Source organism: Spinacia oleracea, chromosome 3 (genome assembly GCF_020520425.1).
Source record: "Spinacia oleracea cultivar Varoflay chromosome 3, BTI_SOV_V1, whole genome shotgun sequence".
NCBI lineage: Eukaryota > Viridiplantae > Streptophyta > Magnoliopsida > Caryophyllales > Amaranthaceae > Spinacia > Spinacia oleracea.
Window position 1 is genome coordinate 125,901,795 of NC_079489.1, and position 20,072 is coordinate 125,921,866.

At 39.1% G+C, this 20,072-nt stretch overlaps 1 protein-coding gene across 2 annotated transcripts; it reads right to left on the bottom strand.

The window, feature by feature from the left end:
• Window positions 1–423: 423 nt before the first annotated feature.
• LOC110778534 (methylmalonate-semialdehyde dehydrogenase [acylating], mitochondrial-like) lies at window positions 424–19,857 on the bottom strand. Of its 2 annotated transcripts, none has more exons than XM_056840761.1 (20): window positions 19,752–19,857; window positions 18,423–18,976; window positions 15,823–15,887; window positions 15,423–15,497; window positions 15,184–15,345; window positions 15,013–15,091; window positions 14,769–14,923; window positions 13,279–13,342; window positions 12,187–12,266; window positions 11,856–11,921; window positions 11,389–11,439; window positions 10,374–10,525; window positions 9,928–10,018; window positions 9,623–9,703; window positions 2,697–2,774; window positions 2,534–2,569; window positions 2,346–2,389; window positions 1,973–2,051; window positions 1,821–1,869; window positions 424–1,096 (listed from the first exon to the last, which is right to left on the bottom strand). In XM_056840761.1, exons 2-20 carry the CDS (start codon window positions 18,937–18,939, stop codon window positions 627–629), a joined length of 2,394 nt encoding a protein of 797 aa, XP_056696739.1. In that variant the 5' UTR covers window positions 18,940–18,976; window positions 19,752–19,857; the 3' UTR covers window positions 424–626. The 2 variants fall into 2 exon arrangements, with proteins under 2 accessions (XP_056696739.1, XP_021838775.1); XM_021983083.2 differs by having other exon boundaries at window positions 15,823–15,890.
• Between the last annotated feature and the right edge of the window lie 215 nt (window positions 19,858–20,072).

The following is a 20,072-nucleotide window of genomic DNA, read 5'->3' on the forward strand; positions in this document are numbered from 1 at the left end:
TTTTAGATAATTTGACTTCATTTAAAGTTTCTAATCCGTACTTTTGTGATACCAAATACGAATGCAATATTTAAATTTCATTTACTCTTACTCTTATAAATTCAACATTACACATCGGCTGAATAACAAAAAAAAAACTACATCCGTTATAATAACAATGTAATTCAAGGGAAATTGAAAATCAATAGCTGTGATATGCAATTGAAAATCAATAGATGTGATATGCAAATAGTGCAAATCACATGTCATTTTCATAATTGATTTATGTTATTTGTTCATTATTGATTTAGAATCACTCGTGGTACTCACTAAATTTAAGACTTTGTTCTTTAGAGCTGAACTGAATTGAACTGAACTGTAAAATAAGTTCTGACTGAAATTAAGCCAAAAAAGAACAGGGCCTAACTATCTTTTCAAACTGAGTGAAAATTGCTAAACCAACTCATATTGGATTATGCTTGAGTTTATTTATGTTTGTGGTAAACCCTAGGAGAGAAACATTTAAGAGGAAGAATTAACACTTAACTAATTACCAAAAGATGTTTTCTTCCTGATGTATATGCAGTCAAGAAGACCATTAGATGATCTTATCTTACAAGAATTTTCTCGTCTTCTTCGTTTTCGTCTCAAGTAACAGTAAAAGGCAAGTATAAGCTGTTGTCAGGTGCTCGGGACTCGGATAACAACTCAGTTAATAGGGTTGTCCTGTTTGGTGAACTCAACTCGGATGTGCTAGCCAATGGAGTTGTCCTGTTTGGTGAACTCAACTCAGATGTGCTAGCCAATGGAGTTGTCTTGTTTGGTGAACTCAACTCGGATGTGCTAGCCAATGGCATTGATGTCGCACTGCAGCATGGATCATTTTCAGTGGAAGGTATGTTTACTGGCCCTTCCTGATATGTCATCTCCCCTTGTGATGATTTTGAATCCGAGGTTTCGTCGCTGGATATATCAATATCAGATGATGAAGGCACGGTCGCTGGAACGGCTTGATTTGATGTCAAGTTTTTACTTGATAAGATTCCTTTGGAGGTTGGCTCCCTCCATTGCTGTGCAACTATTTTAACCTTTGTGTAGAACTGGATACCTGCTTTCCCTGCATATTTAAATGAAAGTCAATCTGGGGATGGTCTAAACGAGACTAACATACAGAAGCATAAAATTCAATACTAAACCCAAATGTCTACACCCTCTTTGTTTGATTGGGTAGAAAATCATTTCCCACGGGAACTAATTTTCCGATTTTCCTTTAGTTGGTTTGTTAAGGGGGTGCAAAAAATATTATTAAGGTTGATTTCTATTCACCAGATTTTCACTTGTTTTTTCTAAACTTATCTTAACTGAACTTATCAGAACTTATTTTACTTATGAATTGTACTTGTTCAACCCTTATTTTCCCTAAACTTATCTTATCTGAACTTATCTAACTCATCTGAACTTAAATAATGGAAATAAGGTAAATAGAACCGATAAGTTGTTTTCCAGTAAAAGAACTATTTTCCTTTAGTCATGAATGCCATATTTTCCTCCATACCCTCACCACCCTCTTCTCCCTTCCACCCTCTTTTCTCCATTCCTCTTTTTCCTTTGTCCTCTATATTTTCCAACAAGGAACCAAACAAAGGAAATGTACTTTAAAATCAGATTTCCATTGAAATGAATTTCAGTTCTAAATGTTTACTATGAACCAAACACTATCTTAGTGTGTGTGTGGTCGTGCATTCACTTAGGGTGTCAGGGTTGAGGGTAGGTGAGTGTAAACGGGAGTGAGGGAGTTGAGAGAGAATTAAACAGATAAAGACCATGAAAATTGAGATTACCGGCAAAGGATTCTGTCAACTGAAAAGGAACAGGAACATTGATCCCAATCTGAGCCAATCAAAGAGAATTTTAGCAGGTTACATTTGGCAATGGAAAAGGAACATGGACGTTAAGTAGGTGGTTGGTTTCAAGAATAATACAAGGAACTTACCAAACCTATCTCAACCGCATTCTGAAACTTCCTTGCTGTAATACCTGATGTGGTAAATATAGATGCTCCATTTCCAAACCTAAAGGAGATGGACAAACCCGTGAATAGGTGTTACAATAAAATATGCTGAATCGTTAAAAGTTTAATAAATTCCCTTCATCAAGATGTATCTGCTATATCAACTTGTTTGAATTACATCTGGGGTACTAGATACTCCGTAGTACTTATTAGATATAGTCACCTTATAATTCATATTAATGTTTTCATTAATGACAACTTGACAAGTGACATTTTCCTAGTAGTGAAACCAAAGCAGAAAAACCTGATCAAACTTCAACAATAACTGATGATGCAGAAAAGAGTGGGGAAGTACTTTTGCTGGTTGATTATGGCTACAGCATCTTCTAAACTGTTCACCTGCAAATGATCAGGAACTTTCAAACAAATTCCACAAACCTCAAAAAAAAAAAAAAAAAAAAAAAGCAAAAAGGTACTCCGTAATAACCTAAATAGTAGGTAGAAAAATGGAGGGAGAAGGAAGATTAGTCACCAAAATATTACCTGTGTACATAGCAGCACTGGTCCAAAAATATCTTCCTGGTTATCAAAAAACAGAATGGTATCATATATATGAAAGATCCAAACAGAGATTCTTCATCTATCACAATTTGCATAAGAATATTCTCTGAGAACACTAAAGAGGAGGGTGCACTTAAAAAGGAACCTTACAACACTCCATGCTAGTTGTAACGCCACTCAAGATAGTTGGGCCGACAAAATTTCCATCCTCATATCCTGGAACCTAGTACCAACCCAATAATTCACAATCCTTCAGAAAGACTAGCATACACACTATAATCTAGATAGAGATTAGCAATAGCTAGATGTGAGCATCTGACTCCCGAAAAGCAATTGTACGGACATATATATACAGCACATTCATGACACTACATCAATATGAAACAACTCCAGGAATCAACAATGAACTCAGTCACAAAAAGAATGTGGATCACAACGGGGAGCAGAAACGGGGTGACTAATATTGTAGTTTTTAACTTTTTACTTACAAACAAATTCAACAGATGTCCACTGAACAGTTAAACACCATACAACACCAACCCCCTCCCCCCCCCTCATAACCGAGTGTAACTATGTGTAAAGCCCTGGGTAGGCTTCACAACACACACAGACACAAATAGGGGAAAAGAGGAGAGAAGCTGTTGATTAGTTGAACTCAATAGTCAAAAGGTTACAAAATGAGTAGCTTTAGGCTACCAATCTCAGGTGAGTAACTTGAGGTTACTAATCTCCAGTTCTACCAAAATGATTCTCAATACATTCTCTTTCTTCTCCTCTCTTATTTATACAACTAGGAAGCTAAGCAAGTACAATTTCATTAATGCTCCTTTGTCTGCTTTCTGCTTTTCCTGTCAGTTGGTGCTAACGGCTCTCCTTGCTGCAGTGGTGTTGTTGTTGGAGTTGTGCTGCTGCTGTTTTTCTCTGTTGCGCCTGTGGTACACCAGCATAGGTGGGTCAGGGCTGTGGTCCATTACAACACCCCGCCCCCAAACAAACACCTTGTCCTCAAGGTGGAAGTCCGGAAAGCGATCACTGAGCAAGGTGGCAACCTCCCATGTCGCATCAAATGCGGGCAGTCCCTTCCACTTGATCAAAACCATGGTGCCCTCTCCTTCCTGTTCGCGCACACCCAATAACTCCTCCGGTTCCACCACTAGTTCCAACTCAGGGGTGAGTTGCATAGGCAAGGTGGTGTTTGACATCTGTTCTCCTACTGCTCTCTTGAGTTGAGACACATGGAAAACTGGGTGGATTCTGCTGGTGTGGGGTAATTTGAGCTTGTAGGCCACTGGTCCAACCTTCTGTAATATCTCGAATGGGCCGTAAAAACGGGCTGACAGTTTTTCATTGGGCCTTTTGGCTAGGGATCGTTGCCTATAAGGTTGTAATTTGAGAAATACCTTATCTCCCACTTCAAAAGTCTCCTCTCTTCTTCTCTTATCCGCATTGTGCTTCATGATTTGTTGAGCCCGCAATAAGTTGAGCTTGAGTTCATCTAGAACTCCATCTCTTTCACGAAGCAACTCATCCAAGGTGTCCACAGGAGTGTGCCTTGCTTCCAGTCGTAGCAGGCGCGGAGGATCCCTGCCATAGACTACCTTGAAAGGTGTCATGGCAGTGGACATGTGAGGGGAAGTATTATAGGAATACTCAGCCCAAGAAAGCCACTTGGCCCATTCCCTCGGCCTCTCATTTGCAAAGCAGCGTAAATAAGTTTCAAGCCCCTTATTCACGTTTTCTGATTGGCCGTCGGTTTGCGGGTGGTACGACGTACTCCTCTTCAATTCGGTACCATGGAGTTTAAACAACTCCTTCCAAAAGATGCTGAGAAATACCCTATCCCTATCCGAAACAATAGAAACAGGGAAGCCATGCAACCTAACCACCTCCCGAACAAAAATCGCAGCCACCGATAGTGCTGTAAAGGGATGTTTAAGTCCAATGAAGTGGGCATATTTCGACAATCTGTCCACCACAACTAAGATCGTATCCACCCCCTTTGAAGGAGGTAACCCTTCGATAAAATCCATGGTGAGATCATCCCAAACCGCCAATGGTACCGGCAACGGCTGTAACAACCCGGCGGGGTGTTGCTGAGAGTGTTTGTTCTGTTGGCACACCCGGCACTCACGTACGTATCGAGCCACACTCTTCCTCATGCCTTGCCAAAACCATTCCGAAGCGAGGCGAAGGTAAGTCTTTACTTCCCCGGAGTGTCCCCCGACCGGCGAGTCATGGTACTCGCGAAGTAAAAGGGGAATGAAAGCAGAGGTTTTGGCAAGCACGGTTCTCCCCTTATATAACAGCTTATCCCCCACCAAGGAAAACCCCATCATCTGCTTACCCTCCCTTACTTCCTGTCGAATGGTTGCCAACCCCCTATCCTTCTTGATTTCCTCCTCCAATGTGCCCCAATCCACCCCCTGTGACGTGAGTAGTGTTCCCAATTCTAGAGTTCCAAATTCGAACTCCCCATCCCCCTTCCTAGAAAGTGCATCCGCTACCCGGTTTGAGGTGCCGGGTTTGTATTGAATGTCAAAATCAAATCCAATCAACTTCCGCACCCACTTTTGATAGTCCGAACCGATTTCCCGCTGTTGAGTTATATGCCTTAGGCTCTGTTGATCCGTTCGAATAACAAAGTGCCTGCCCATAAGATAGTGTTTCCATTTTTCCACAGCCAAGCATATTGCCATTAGCTCCTTTTCATATATGGATTTCCCTCTTGCCCTTGGGCCCAGAACGCGACTATAGTATGCAATTGGTCGCCCTTCTTGCATCATCACAGCCCCCAACCCATACCCCGAGGCATCCGTTTCGATCACAAACTCCTTGCCGAAGTTCGGCATAGCCAAAACAGGAGCAGAAGTCATAGCATATTTCAGCGCCTCAAATGCTTGGGTTGCGGTTTCAGTCCACCCAAAGCTGTCCCTCCTCAGCTGGTCCGTGAGTGGTTGGGCAATTTGAGCATAGCCGGAAATAAATTTCCGGTAATAACCAGTGAGGCCGAGAAAGCCCCTCAACTCTCGTAGATTTCTAGGGGTACTCCACCCCTTCATGGCACTTATTTTCTCCTGATCCACCGACACTCCATGGCTTGATATTACATGCCCAAGGTATGCTACTTCTGTCTTACCGAACTCACACTTTTTGAAGTTTGCAAATAACAGATTCTGTTTCAGCAGGGACAAGACAATTTGTATGTGCTCCACATGATCCGTCTCACAGGGGCTGTAAATCAATATGTCATCAAAGAAGACAAGTACAAATTTTCGCAAGTAAGGTCGGAATACCTCATTCATTAGGGATTGAAATGTAGCGGGAGCATTGGTGAGGCCGAACGGCATTACTAGAAACTCGTAATGCCCCTCATGTGTACGAAACGCTGTCTTATGTGTGTCCTCCGATCGCACCAAAATCTGGTGATATCCGGCCCGCAAGTCCAGCTTAGTGAACACCTTAGCCCCATATAACTCATCGAGTAGCTCGTCGATCACGGGAATTGGGTATTTGTCCGGGATCGTCTCCTTGTTGAGAGCTCGGTAGTCTACACAAAATCGCCAAGACCCGTCTTTTTTCTTGACCAATAGGACAGGACTTGAAAACGGACTGGTGGATGGTTTTATGATTCCTGCCTCTAGCATCTCCCGGATTAACCTTTCGATTTCATCCTTCTGTATCTGCGGGTATCTGTATGGCCTTACCCCCACTGGGTCGCTGCCTTCTCTCAACACTATAGCATGCTCATGCCCGCGGCTTGGTGGCAAGCCTGTGGGCAAGTCAAACACCTCACTGAACTGCTCTATTACTCTTCGCAAGAACATGGGCATGGCTGGCCCCTCTTTCACCGAATCCTCCAACTGATTGAACTCTAACAGAATACCCCCACCTTCTTTCCTTATCACCTTCAACATGGCCTTCAAGGAGATTTTGGACTTGGCCAGAGAAGGGTCCCCTTGTAATGTCACCGTCGAGCCACCCAGTTGGTACCTCATGGTCTGAGTTTTCCAATTGGTGACCACCGACCCCAGCTTTTCCAGCCACTGTATCCCCAAAATCACGTCCGAATTGCCCAATTCTAAAGGCAAAAAATCCTCTTCTATCACAATTTGGGAGTTGAGTTTCAGTTTCACCTGTTTACAAATACCCGTTCCTTTTACTGCTTCTCCATTGCCGAGAGACACGCCAAAGCCTGCTGATTTCGTGATTGGTACCTTCAGCTTTTCTACCGCCCGGAGCGATATGAAGTTATGGGTAGCTCCTGAATCCACCATTACGATCACCTCTCCGTCCCCGATGTACCCCACCAATTTGAGTGTCTTGGGATTGGTAATCCCCACAATCGAATTAATGGAGAGGGTGGTCGGGACCTCCGCTTCCATCTGCTCTTCCAGTGAATAAAACTCACCGCCCAACTCCTCTCCGGCCAGCTCCTCCCCACCGTCTTCTTCATCCACCAACAACACACTCATCTCCTTCTTCTTACATTGATGACCTACCCCCCACCTCTCATCACACCTGAAACACAATCCCTTGGCTTTCTTTTCTTGTAATTCGCGCTCCGATAAACGTCTTACTTCGCCGGAAAATCGCGACGACGCGCCTGAGTTTCTGGGTAGGTTGGTGGTTGAAGGAACATTTGTGTGGGATCCAACGGACGAACTCGGTTTGTAGCTGTTGTTTCTGGATAATGGGTTATGAGTGTTTGGGCTCAAGGTTGGGATATTGTGGGCTTGAGAGTTTTGGGCTATTGGGCTAATTTGTGGGGCAGTGGATAAGGGTCCCTTACTGAAATATGAAAAAGATCCGCTCCTATTATAAGATGGTCCCATCTTCTTCACCCGATTCCTCACCTCGACCCGGGAAGCCATAGCCATCGCCTGATCTAAATCCTCTAGGTTGAGAACTCGAATTTCTGCCTTTATTTCCTCCTTCAGGCCATTAATAAATTGTCCCATCAAGATGCTCTCCGGCACATCGTCAAGGGGCGATACAAACTCAATGAAGCGGTTCACATACTCCTCCACGGTGGCGGTCTGGGTGGTGGCCAACCACTGCTCGTGTAGAGTTCCGGCATTCGTCGGTCTATACTTCATCAAAACACTGGCTTTCAACTCATCCCACGTCCTTATCGGATTCCGCCTGGATTCAAACGTGAACCACCGCAACGCGTCCCCCTCCATCGACACCACCGCCGCATCCAGTTTTTCTTGGTCAGTGAGTCGATAAAAATCGAAATACTTTTCACCCCTTAATATCCACCCATCCGGGTCGAGCCCTTCAAACAAAGGCATGTCTAGTTTTCGGTGTTTCCAGTGGCCGCCGCCGCCATCAAACCCACGCCCCCTCCTGTTTTCTCTTGCCTCCGAAAACTCTTCTTCCTCCGCCCTCCTGTCCAGCAATCTTCTCATATCCTCCATAAACTTTTCCTGGTCCTTTTTCATTAAGGCCATTTGAGTGTTCTGCTCTTCCCGCAACCTTTCAATACTCCCCTCAACTCTGGTGGTTGCTTCATTCATGGCTGCTTGGTTTCTGACCGTATCTTCTGTGCTCTTGGCTAGAAAGTTCTCGGCCAATGTTTTTTGGAAGTTCTCCATTCCCGCCTTCAACACGTGTTGGATGTTTGCTTCCAATTCCGCCACTTTCTGGCTTACTTCTTCTAGCCCCGTTTCCAAGGTTTCAAATCTCTGTGAGTTGGAACGTGCCATGTTTCCCTCCTTCCTGGATCTGTCTGCTCTGATACCAACTGTAAAGCCCTGGGTAGGCTTCACAACACACACAGACACAAATAGGGGAAAAGAGGAGAGAAGCTGTTGATTAGTTGAACTCAATAGTCAAAAGGTTACAAAATGAGTAGCTTTAGGCTACCAATCTCAGGTGAGTAACTTGAGGTTACTAATCTCCAGTTCTACCAAAATGATTCTCAATACATTCTCTTTCTTCTCCTCTCTTATTTATACAACTAGGAAGCTAAGCAAGTACAATTTCATTAATGCTCCTTTGTCTGCTTTCTGCTTTTCCTGTCAGTTGGTGCTAACGGCTCTCCTTGCTGCAGTGGTGTTGTTGTTGGAGTTGTGCTGCTGCTGTTTTTCTCTGTTGCGCCTGTACACCAGCATAGGTGGGTCAGGGCTGTGGTCCATTACACTATGTAAGATAAACATGCAGAATGCATTTTCATTGTGGCCATATTAGATACACAAAAAGCAAATCGTATTTGATTAAGACTTAAAAGTCTCTAATAAAGAGGACTGAAGTTGGCATCTATGTTGACCCTTGTGAGGGTAACTGAAAGCACTAAACTAGGGGCAGAAAAGGAGGGCAAGAGAGTTTTTCTAGAAAGAAAAACTAACCAGATCCTGGAGGGAATAGCTTGAATGTGGAGACTAATTTTTTTTTCATGCAGCCAAGTCCTTAATTCATTGGGGAAGGTATTCACAAATGTCCTTATTTCCTAATTATCCAGTGTTTTTGAAGTAGAATTTGGCCAGATTCAAATGAAAGATATAAACACAATGAAGTATTCAAGAAGTCATTTGGACTATAGCATCCACGACGATTTCATGCCAGCACATGTCTTCTGGCCTCCATATTCTTCATTTTTTTTACCCAGGAGGCTGGGGGGGGGGGGGAAAGGGAGGGTGTTGAGAAGTAAGCGTAATAGTGGCAGAACAAGTCGTGGTTTCACCTAATTCTGATAATATCATCCAATAAAGCTACCTGCCCAGTGTTACCTAATTCCCTAATCACCCCACGAACCGCGAACCGAAAAAGCGAATTATAACATGTCAAATGGTGCAATTTTTGTCTAATTTAGAGAATCAGATAGCGAATTGCAAACCCGTACCAAATCTCATACTAGCGAATCAGGTAACAGAGTGCCTGCCACATCCATTCATATTCCAAACAACACATACTTTGTTTACTACTCCTAAGTGGCCTACTTCCATATAAAACAAGGTTCATAAAGGTAGCTTGCCGTACATAAACCCATATATATAGAAAACAGTGTTTTTCAAAAGTGAAGATGCAAGTTAGAACATTTATAGCCTAGAACTGTCTGGTAACAAATACCATAATGTTCCTTCCATCAAGGATAGCTCTAGCACCACTTTCAACTGCCCTTTGCACAAATCTGCATATCTCATCCTTCACCTGCAACGTTTCACACACACATTGGTCTGACATGGGAAAGAATAACAAAAATATAAGTGCTAAATGTCATAAAGACATCACACAATGAAATGTCTAGACATAAGAATACGCAGGCTAAATACCAAAAAAAACAAACAAGTGTCAGTAAATTATGTCAAATATCAACTTATATAGCAGAAACCAGTCAAACACAACAACCATGAACAACATTTACTTGTTCCCACCTCCTTGCTGAGCACTGGGCCCACATCGGCTCCTGCATCTGTTCCTCCACTAACTTTTAGGGTTTTAGCGCGTTTGACAAGTTCCTCCTCCCTGAAAAAGTTCCAGAAAATACAGCGTTAGGTTTGTCATGTTATAGCTCGAGTTCACAGAAACCCAATGCCACTAGACTCATTAGACATAGTACTCTACCTCCGTTCCTGAAGTTCTTTACGCTTTGGAATATGTTTCTAGAGTATGAAAAATTTGACCGTAAATTTTCACTATTACATACCTCAAAATATTTTCATGTGGGATCTTGTTAGATTCGTCTCGGTATTTACTTTCAAAAATATCAATTTCCATAATTTTTTCACATACGAAATTGAATATATTATATTGCATTGGAGTCCGTGCAAATAGTGAGTGTAAAGAACTTTAAAGAACAGTAGTATATGCTATGTACAACCATGGTGTAGCATGTCCAACAAAAATTACTGAGCTGAGTGACATGCAGGGATCTCCTGCAGCAACCAAACCAGAAGCAACCAGAGCATCAAGTGTAGCATCCACGCATGCATCAGGCATGACAACAGCCTGATTTTTGGATCCTGTATTGGCCTACGGAAAGATGACAAAGCAGTGAATAGAAGAATAAAGATCGTATAACAATTCACTAGCAGATTTTAAGATGCTGCCTAGTGCCTACACAATTGCAGAGAGAACAATGAACAATTCAAACAATCAAAAGGTATATCTTCAAAGCAGGTCTGGAGAGATTAACATGTGTGCAGCTTACCCAAACCAGTCAGGGCTAACGCGGAGGTTAATGTTGCCTAACGGCTAACAATATAACAATTTCAAAATAGGGAATGGAAGAAAAAGAGAACAAGAAAAAGAGGGGGAAAGTAAACATTTTAATACCATGCCAAGCACTAGCTTTAGGAATATTACTTCTGGTTCAATTGAGTTAAAAGTGTCAAACAACTATTTACCCCAACTTTTAGTGTTTAGCAAAGTTCAGTTTCAGGATAGAAGCTAGTAGGTCGGGTAATGTTTGTTGAAAGCTAATAAGATTATATTAACAGTGGTTAGCAGCAAAGATTGCTTCCATCCAAATCCACCGTTTTCCCAATTTCATACCATTTCATGTTGTACATTGTTCAGGTAAATTTTTTATGTAAATTGTTAACTGCAACCTCAAACATGGATTTATTGAACATCTTTTATTCAGTAAATTAGATAGAACTTCTAACCGCTATTAAAAAAATAAATCACTACATGAACAGTTAAGTTTGCCGGACATGCCATAGAGTAAGAAAAATCTGCTGAGTAAAAAGAATAAGGAATATATAAGAAAACCATCTTAGATGAAGTGAGTAGTAGGAAAGTTAATCTTATGTCCATGATATACTTCAACAGTAAAAAAATGAACCTTCTATACATATATGCAAACAAATACTACGTACTAAAATGGTATTTACCTCAACACGTTTCCCTCTGGCAGTTGCTTTAGCATATATGTCCATACCATCCTATGACAAAAGACAATTGTAAGGAAAAGAAATGAAAATGAACGAGTAAAATCAGTAAATTCTTGTACTACATACGTAGTAATATTGGGAAACTTAATAATTATCATTAGACTGAAGTAACGAAGTAATGAAGAACCATAACAAAATTAGTTGGAGACAATCAGAGTCATTACTCAGACTAGGAACAGTTGCCAATACAACATTTTGGTCAATGATTCACAAAACCACATATTCAAAGTAATTTTAAGGGGAGAAAAATGAATCATGATATCTCTAGGGCAGGAGAGAATATCTAGTTACATGTCATAAAGAGGTCAGTGACCAGATGCAGGCACTTCAAAAAACTAATATTGCATAGTGAACAACATCAAACAGCCAGAGAAGTCAAATACTCAAATCCTAAGGAAAAAACTTACCATATAGGAGCCAACATATGATATGGCTTTTACATCATCGTCCTCACATACATAATTGAGGATATCCTGTTCAGGATCAAAAACAAAAAACTTACAGGAAAAAAAAAAAAAAAAAAAAAAAAAAAAAAAAAAAAAAAAAAAAAAAAAAAAAAAAAAACAGCAGCAGCAGCAACATTTGGGAAAAAGAAATTGCGATCTGTTACCAATATTGAGATCAGTCAGCAACTGGAAAGCTATTGGACACACATAAACCAAAATAGACATCTTGATGACCTTTACAAGCATCAACCTGTTAACTATAGTTCCGCGATACAAAGGAGAGATAGCTTACATTGCCTCCATGAACAATATTTAAGACTCCATCAGGTAAACCTGCCTCTATGGTCAACTCTGCAAGCTTCATTGAAGCACCTAGAATAAAACAAAATGCAATTATGCAAATAACTTTAGCCTATGAAGGGAAGGACAGACAATATAAAGTATGCAATGATAATGGATACCAGTATAGAACAACTGCAAGGCTGAAGTCCAATATCTAAATCAATTGAAGTGACTTAGTATAGAAATCAATATCCTGAATCTGTGAAGTAGAACAAAAACCTAGAAGAGCAAGAAAGTAACTTTTGAAGTGGTGAATAAGTGAATTGTTTCCGAATAACATTTCATTAATCTTTGAACTTTGTTATAACATTTCAAGTTCAAGCCCCAATTTGATGACTCTTAATATATTATCACATCGTTTTCAGCACGGTGTCTAGAGGAAAGCATCTAAGGAACTTCTATGAACTCATCAAACATGAAACTATGAGGCCACAATGTTCTAGAACCACCAGCAGCACCAAAATATCCATAATATAAGACATCAAGGAGTGAGGTACTGGAAAACTACCCTCATTCTGTGCTCAACATCAGAAACTAACCAATTTTGATTCAATAAACCACCCAAAAATTCAACATCATACCAGAGTCCCGAGCTCAAGAAAGTAACTGAATTGGACCTCGGAATTGTCCATGACATTCTCATTTGGTAAATATCTACGGCCTCGATGGAAGTTCTGTTTTCGAGAAAATTGGGTTGTCAATGATATATATAAAACATGGATTGCTGATGAACCCTGAGTTATATAGGTAAATTTTCAAAGCATCAACTTAAAATCTTAAATGCCTGGATCAATAGACATGGTGAAAATGGCAATGTACACTATCTCATTCCGTAATTTATCCACGACTAAGGTTTTTGATTGGTGATAATGATAATAGTACACATAAAGATCATCCTAAGGAGCAACTTTTTGCCAACTGCATACTATACTAGTCTATTCTCTACTGGACATGCAAATTTCTTTTTTAAAGTTCCAAACAACTTGAAGTTTCAATCAGTACTTTATACTGTGTTAAACAATGCAGAAGAACCACAAATCACCTGGATTTTTTTCAGAAGGCTTAAGGACAAATGTATTCCCACATGTAATTGCAACCAGGAACATCTGCATATATTACGCAACAGTTAGTACTTCCCCATCATTTCTCCCCAACCCCTTCCCCGCCCTCTATGTGTGTATTCTTGTTGATTTCTTGTACATGTCATATGTATTTATATGATCCAGGTAAGAACACATACAATTCAAGATGGACCTCAACTGTAGTAACCCATCCCAATATCACCGCAACACCACCATACACCAACTGCCAACCCTGCCACTCTCACCAGCGCCACCCCATCACCGCCACCTTCAACAGCACCGCCAACACCGCCCCACCACCCCTAACTAACAAAACCACCACGAAACCCCACTCACCCCCAATGAAAACACACTCAACCACTGAAAACCCAGCCCCAACCCCACGAAATCCCACTCGAAAACCAACCTCAACCCCCGATTCCCGAAAAACCACCCCCAACCCCTGAAACCCACCCAACCACCAAGAAACCCCATCCACCGCCCACGAAAAAACTAGATCCAAGAGAGAGAAAAGGAGATAGATAGATAGATAGATAGATAGATAGAGAGAGAGAGAGAGAGAGAGAGAGAGGCGGTGCATATGGGGTGGTGCAAGGGTGAGTCGCCGCATCTGGTTGTAGTATCGGCGGTGCTAGCATGGTTTTGGTTGTGGAGGTGGGGTTGGGAAGGGAGGTGTTTGTGGTTCCATAGCAGGGAAAAAGCTTTTTTTTCTTTGCCTTTCTCCTCTTTGGACTAAAAAGTTCGTCATCAATTTTTGTTTTCAGCTTTCTGTTTTTTAAAATACTAAAAACAAAAATATGAAAACCATAAAAAGTAGTTTCCAATTTACTGTTGACAGTTTTCGAAATCAACATGAGTATTATAAGTATAACAAATTTTTAGTTCATAGTTCAATCTAAATCATATGACTTTGAAAATCATAAAACCAAAAACTGAAAACTGACAATGATAGCGAATGGGCCTTAAGAGTTTTGCTTTCCTTTCTCCCCCTATCCCTCTCTTGATTTCATACCATTTTCATTTGATTTGCCAAACGTCCCCTTATATTAATTAACTAATCAAAAAGCACAACCAAGGTAAACTAAACATTCAGTAAATGTTTAAGCACATTTCTTGAGGAAGCAATGTCTGTTAAACAGAGAGTCAAAATTCCAGATTTCTGAATCTGTTGCTAGATTGATACATCATAGTGAATTCATGTTTTCTTGAATCTGCGGGGCTGTGGTCATTGTTAAATTTTTACTAGATGGATGCTGTCCTCAACATTCCCTCTATTCTTATGTAACGAAATTTGAAGAAATGAGTTACACAAAATGTAGCCAGATTACTACAAGCCTTACACTTGCAGTATACAAAGAGGCGTTTCCCAATCAGTCAGTAATTCAGTAAAGACAAGCAACTAATGCAAGTGCAAAACTCAGTTAAGATTTTAGAAATTCTCAAAACATACCCACAAGGGAACCATTGCGGAGAAGTTAGAATTGCATATCCCAGCACAAACACCTAGAGGTTCCCTGATGGAGTATGTATCAATCGCGTTAGAAGCATTTGCGACAAATTCCCCCCATTGTACAGCTGTAATCTCACAAGCATGTTCAACCACCTCTAGAAGCAAACACAAAGAAACTAACATGAAGATAAACTTCTTTGAATTGTGATCCTTTTCTTTCAAACATCAAGAAAATAATCTTTACCTAACCAATGGAGGATATCAGCATGAGCATTCTTAATTGTCTTCCCCTGTTCAGTGCTAATAATCAAGGCAAGCTTCTCCTAGAAAAATAAACTTTTAGAGTTTAAGAATACTAAATACCCAACAAAAAATAAAAAATAAAAAAACAGCCAGCCATATTGTGCATTCTTACTTTGTCTCTGTGTATGAGCTCTTGGAGCTTCATCATCATACGCTGTCGAGAGAACACAGGTGTATTCTTCCACGAAGGAAAAGCTTCTTTTGCTGACATAACAGCGGCTTTGAACTCTTCATATGTTGTTGATGGAACTTGAGATACAACCTCTTGAGTTGCCTGCTTGATGTTGCATGTCTAGTCACTATATCTGGATGTACGAAACTAAAGGCAACCGAAGCAGAAAATTTACTCACAGGATTAACAACAACATCAAAGATAATCCCTTGTGATTCCACAAATTTTCCACCAATAAAATTGGAAACCTTGATCTGCAGATAGGTCAAACAGAAACATGATAAGGTGTAAATTCTAATAGAAAAATAGGACCATAGAATTTATTGGTGAAGGTTTCTCACAGACCTTGATGCCTAAATAAATTTTCCAAAATAACAAGGAAAAAAAAATCTATTCAAATTTCAATATCTGGTTTCCTACTACAAACTGGAAAGTAAGGTCTTAAAGTTAAGATAGCCATAATTAGACCTTAAAATTCTTTGTGTAAGACATACACCTTAAAATTTTGCTTGTGGAAACAATATCCATTTATCCCAGGTGTATACTTGAGATCATTGAGCATTTATGGTGAAAACTTACTTCGTTGATTTTGTCACTGGAAGCTCCTGCAGCAGACACATTAGGCCTCCATGACTTGAAGCTTCCTTCTGTCCCAAAAGTAAGATAAAATTCAGAGGGGGCATTGCTTCACTAAGTCTGAATTATGCCACTAAGTTGCCCATGAATCGCAATTGAACATAAAACTGGTTGCTGGTCTTCCTTTTCAAACAAATACACCAACCCACCTTCCCCCACCCAGAAAATAAAAAGAAGAAAACCCCAAAGGAGAAAAAGCATTGTAAAAACAATATTTTACAGAAATCCATAATCGGTAAAATGGTATGTGTACAAAAAGATGAAGTGAACTTTATTCTGCCCAAGTCAAGCCATCGAGGGTTAAACATCATATAATAAAGCACTAACCTCTAGTCCTAAATTCCTAATAACACTGAAAAGTTAAGATAATTAGCAGAATTCCACTGTGGGCTTTATCTAATAATCACTGTGGAAAACACTTGGGCTATTTTCATTCATGTGTCAGTTTACGACTAATAACAATCTAATAATCACTGTGGAAAATTCCTCTAACAATTTCCATCTGTCAGGCATCAGTTTAGCTTGAAACCTAACTTGTTGAAGATCCTTCTATTGGTGACATAGCTTCATGGAATGATAATGGATCTAGCTTCGTTGTTTGAAATCCTACGGTTTTGTCATTTTTAAAACAAATATTATTAGGGTTAGGGTTTGGTTTTCCCCAAATTAAGGACTTTGTTAACAAGCTGATTTCATTTTGTATAGGCTATTATTGATTAATTGTATAATTTCATGACTAAGCTTTGTTTAATTGTTGTTTAATCAAGATATTTAATTTGTATGTGTACTGTTGTATTGTTGTAATTTGCTTTCGTAATCAGTTTGATATAATTTCTTGGATTATTTTGATGTAATATTCTTTTTCAAAATAAGATAGTTAGTTTACTTGCCAAGCATATTAAAGTTTTAAATTCTGGATTTCAAATTCTCATATTTCCCAAACACAAAGTTTGGAATTGAATTCCAAGATTTCAATTCCGGATATTGAAATACATTATTTGAAATGAATTCCATGTTTCCAAACGCAACCTAAAAAGAAAACCAACAAACCCAGCTATTTAGTGGTGGTATCTGGTTAGACATAATTTTTATGATAAGGGGAGTAGGGGACTGTTAAACATAGTTTTTATGATAAGGGGAGTAGGGGACTGTTTTCTTATTAAAGCCCCAACTATCCTCAAAGTTAATCTTTGACTTCTAATTGCTTAAACTATACAATGACCTGAACTTTCATGAACATGTAAAGGGATGACTACATAAGATTAGAGATGAATTGATGAGACCATAACTTGACAAAAATTAAGACACATTTTAAAAATAGGACTTTTAAGGGAAGCAAAGTTAGAACCTTCGTAACTTTTGAAAGAATCAAGAACAAAGTTCGGGAAGTTGAGAATAAGTACAGATCAAATGGATTATCAGACAAATTTTGGACTATGCTCAATGTGCACCCAAAGAACACAAGTGAATATGCTATGTTACTTTGATAATAGGGCATGGTGAAGAAGTCATTCCAGGCTGCTAACCCCAACCTCACGCAACTATTCAGAACTCAACTTCCCTTTCTCTCACAATCTCTCAATATGACCTCTTCCTAACTCCACGGGATCATATGGGTTCATTTATTGCTTCTTACTTCCAAACCAAGCTATTCTCACAATCTCACCTGATCAAAGATTTTTCTACTAAATAAATATGTAACATGTGAACTAGTTACATTTCACTTCAATAATAAGCATAATTATTTTTTAAACAACCTAAACCGTAGCTCAATTTTATGTTATACCTCATGGATTGGACACAAAGGACGCCAAATTGGAAAAATATTGTTCTACATACAAGATGTAACAAGAATTCTTCAAATCATAACATCTCAAAATAAAAAATGAGCATGCTTAATGATACTTCCTCCTTTTCTTAACAGATACATCATATTGACTTTTAACACTATTCATTTACTACTTTGACCACATTTATTATTAATATGTAACGACAAATGTTGTCTTTTTAATTGTTATTGGGTTAATCTCAATATATATTTTCAAAATATCTAATTATTATTAATATGTAATTAAAGATATTGATTGTCAAAGTTAGTATATAAATAGTGTAGAAAGTCAACATGATGCATCTATTGTAAAACAGAGGATGTATGTCTTCACAACATTATTCTTCCAAATCAGGCACCCTCGGTCTTGACCTTCTTTTCCAATAGAACTAAAAAAATACCTGAGGCACTATACTATAGTTCATTATCCTATTGCTATCGTGCTATAATAAGCCAAGTATATAAAGACACTTAATAGCCAAAGAACTCTCAGATTGCTAGTTAAGAAACAAAATCCCTAACTCAGCAGCCTTATTTCCCGCAAATGGACACTTGAAAAATGGAGCATAAGGATGAAGTATGATATGATCTCAAAAGAACTTTAACTTGCAGATTACTCAAGTCAAACTCAGGCGAGCTACCAAGTCCAAGCTGCACTTGGCATGACTAACAAGTAACACCACATAGATATCAATTAGAAAATATTGCGTATAACCTGAGAAATTTCCTTCGCGGATTTTAGCTTTAAGATTGTACAAATGCCTTGGGGTTGTCTGAAGTTGTGGATTGCTTTGCTTTAGAGTCTCAAGCACTTGGCGTGGTTTTATGCCTGCCTCGATCATTTCCTTAACTTGCCTAGCCTCTTCTTCATTGAAACGGCGACTAAATCTGTGCTCAGACATATCTTTTAAAGGCTCATGGTTGTGTTCTCCGTTTCTTATGTGAAGCTCCCAAGCATCTACTTCTTTTCTACCAATGACCTCAAAAGGGCAATTTATGAGGCGTGAGGATTCCTTTCTTTTGCGTTTAGGAGCCTCGGACTTATTTCGACTACGACGACCTCCTCCTCTATCACAGCCAAGGACAACACTAATGTCTTTCCTTGACTTCCTAATAGTCATTACATAACCTTGGCTCACGCCAAAATCACGAACATAGTTAATAAGTTCCTCTCTATCTTTAAAGGTTTGAGGTAGAGGAGGACGCATAGAATCTTGCTGATTATCCTCCATGACTCTTTCTATTGATAACTGAGATAAATGTAAAGATCTGCAAACATAGGGTAAATATCAAAGTTGAAATTCTCCCCTCGAAGCATCCACTTAGTCATACAACTCTAGCACATCATGATGGAAATTACAGAAAAACCCGCCCAAGAAGAGAGTCAAACACTGCATAGAACACATTAAAAACCACTATATTCCATGGAACCAAAACATTTTCTTCCAGCAAGTTAATACAATTTTTAAAGATGTAATGCTGCATATTCAAATTCAAACTAAACCTAGTTTATGGGCATCAATATCACATTTCCAGCATGTAAAATAAGCAATGTAAAAGAATCAAACTTGTAGAAAAGTCCAATTCGAAAAGAGGATTACCAAATTCAAACTAAACCTAGTTTATTGCCAAATCTTGGGAGGTCCTGATGTATCTAACCTAACCCTAACTACTAAATAATCATGTATTCGGGTCGAAATCAATTGGAAAATGGACAATCCCATCTCTCCATCTATCAGGAAATTCATTATCCAAAATGATGGTATAGTATTGAAAATACAAATTATGATTATAACATAAAAATCAAACAAAAGAAGAAAAAAAATGGGCATCAATATCACATTTCCAGCATGTGAAATAAGCAATGTAAAAGAATCAAACTTGTAGAAAAGTTCAATTCGAAAAGAGGATTACCATACAACAGAAATCCAAAACATAAAGAACACAAAAGCCCTCAATTAAGAATGATAATGGTATCGTTAAACGAATTTGAAACGAGAAAGGGCAAATTATCAGATATGTTAAGATGAACGAAACAAATTACCTGATGATCAGAATAGGCGGAGTTGAGTCAGTGAGGCTCTGTTACTTATGGAGAACATGAAAAGTTATGGAGAAAACGAAAATGGGAGTAGACGGTGAAATTGTCAAATTATCATCACAAATTCTTATTTATAATGGGTGTACATTAAATATTGTACACCGGAGTAAAAGTTGACTCAAAATGATTAAAAGTTACATTTATATAGGTAAAAGTTATCTATTTTTAATGATAAATTTTTTCATTTGGATAAAAATTATTTCTTCAAAATCACTAATAATGTATAAATTAATCATTTAACCCATTAAAATATTTATCTATAAA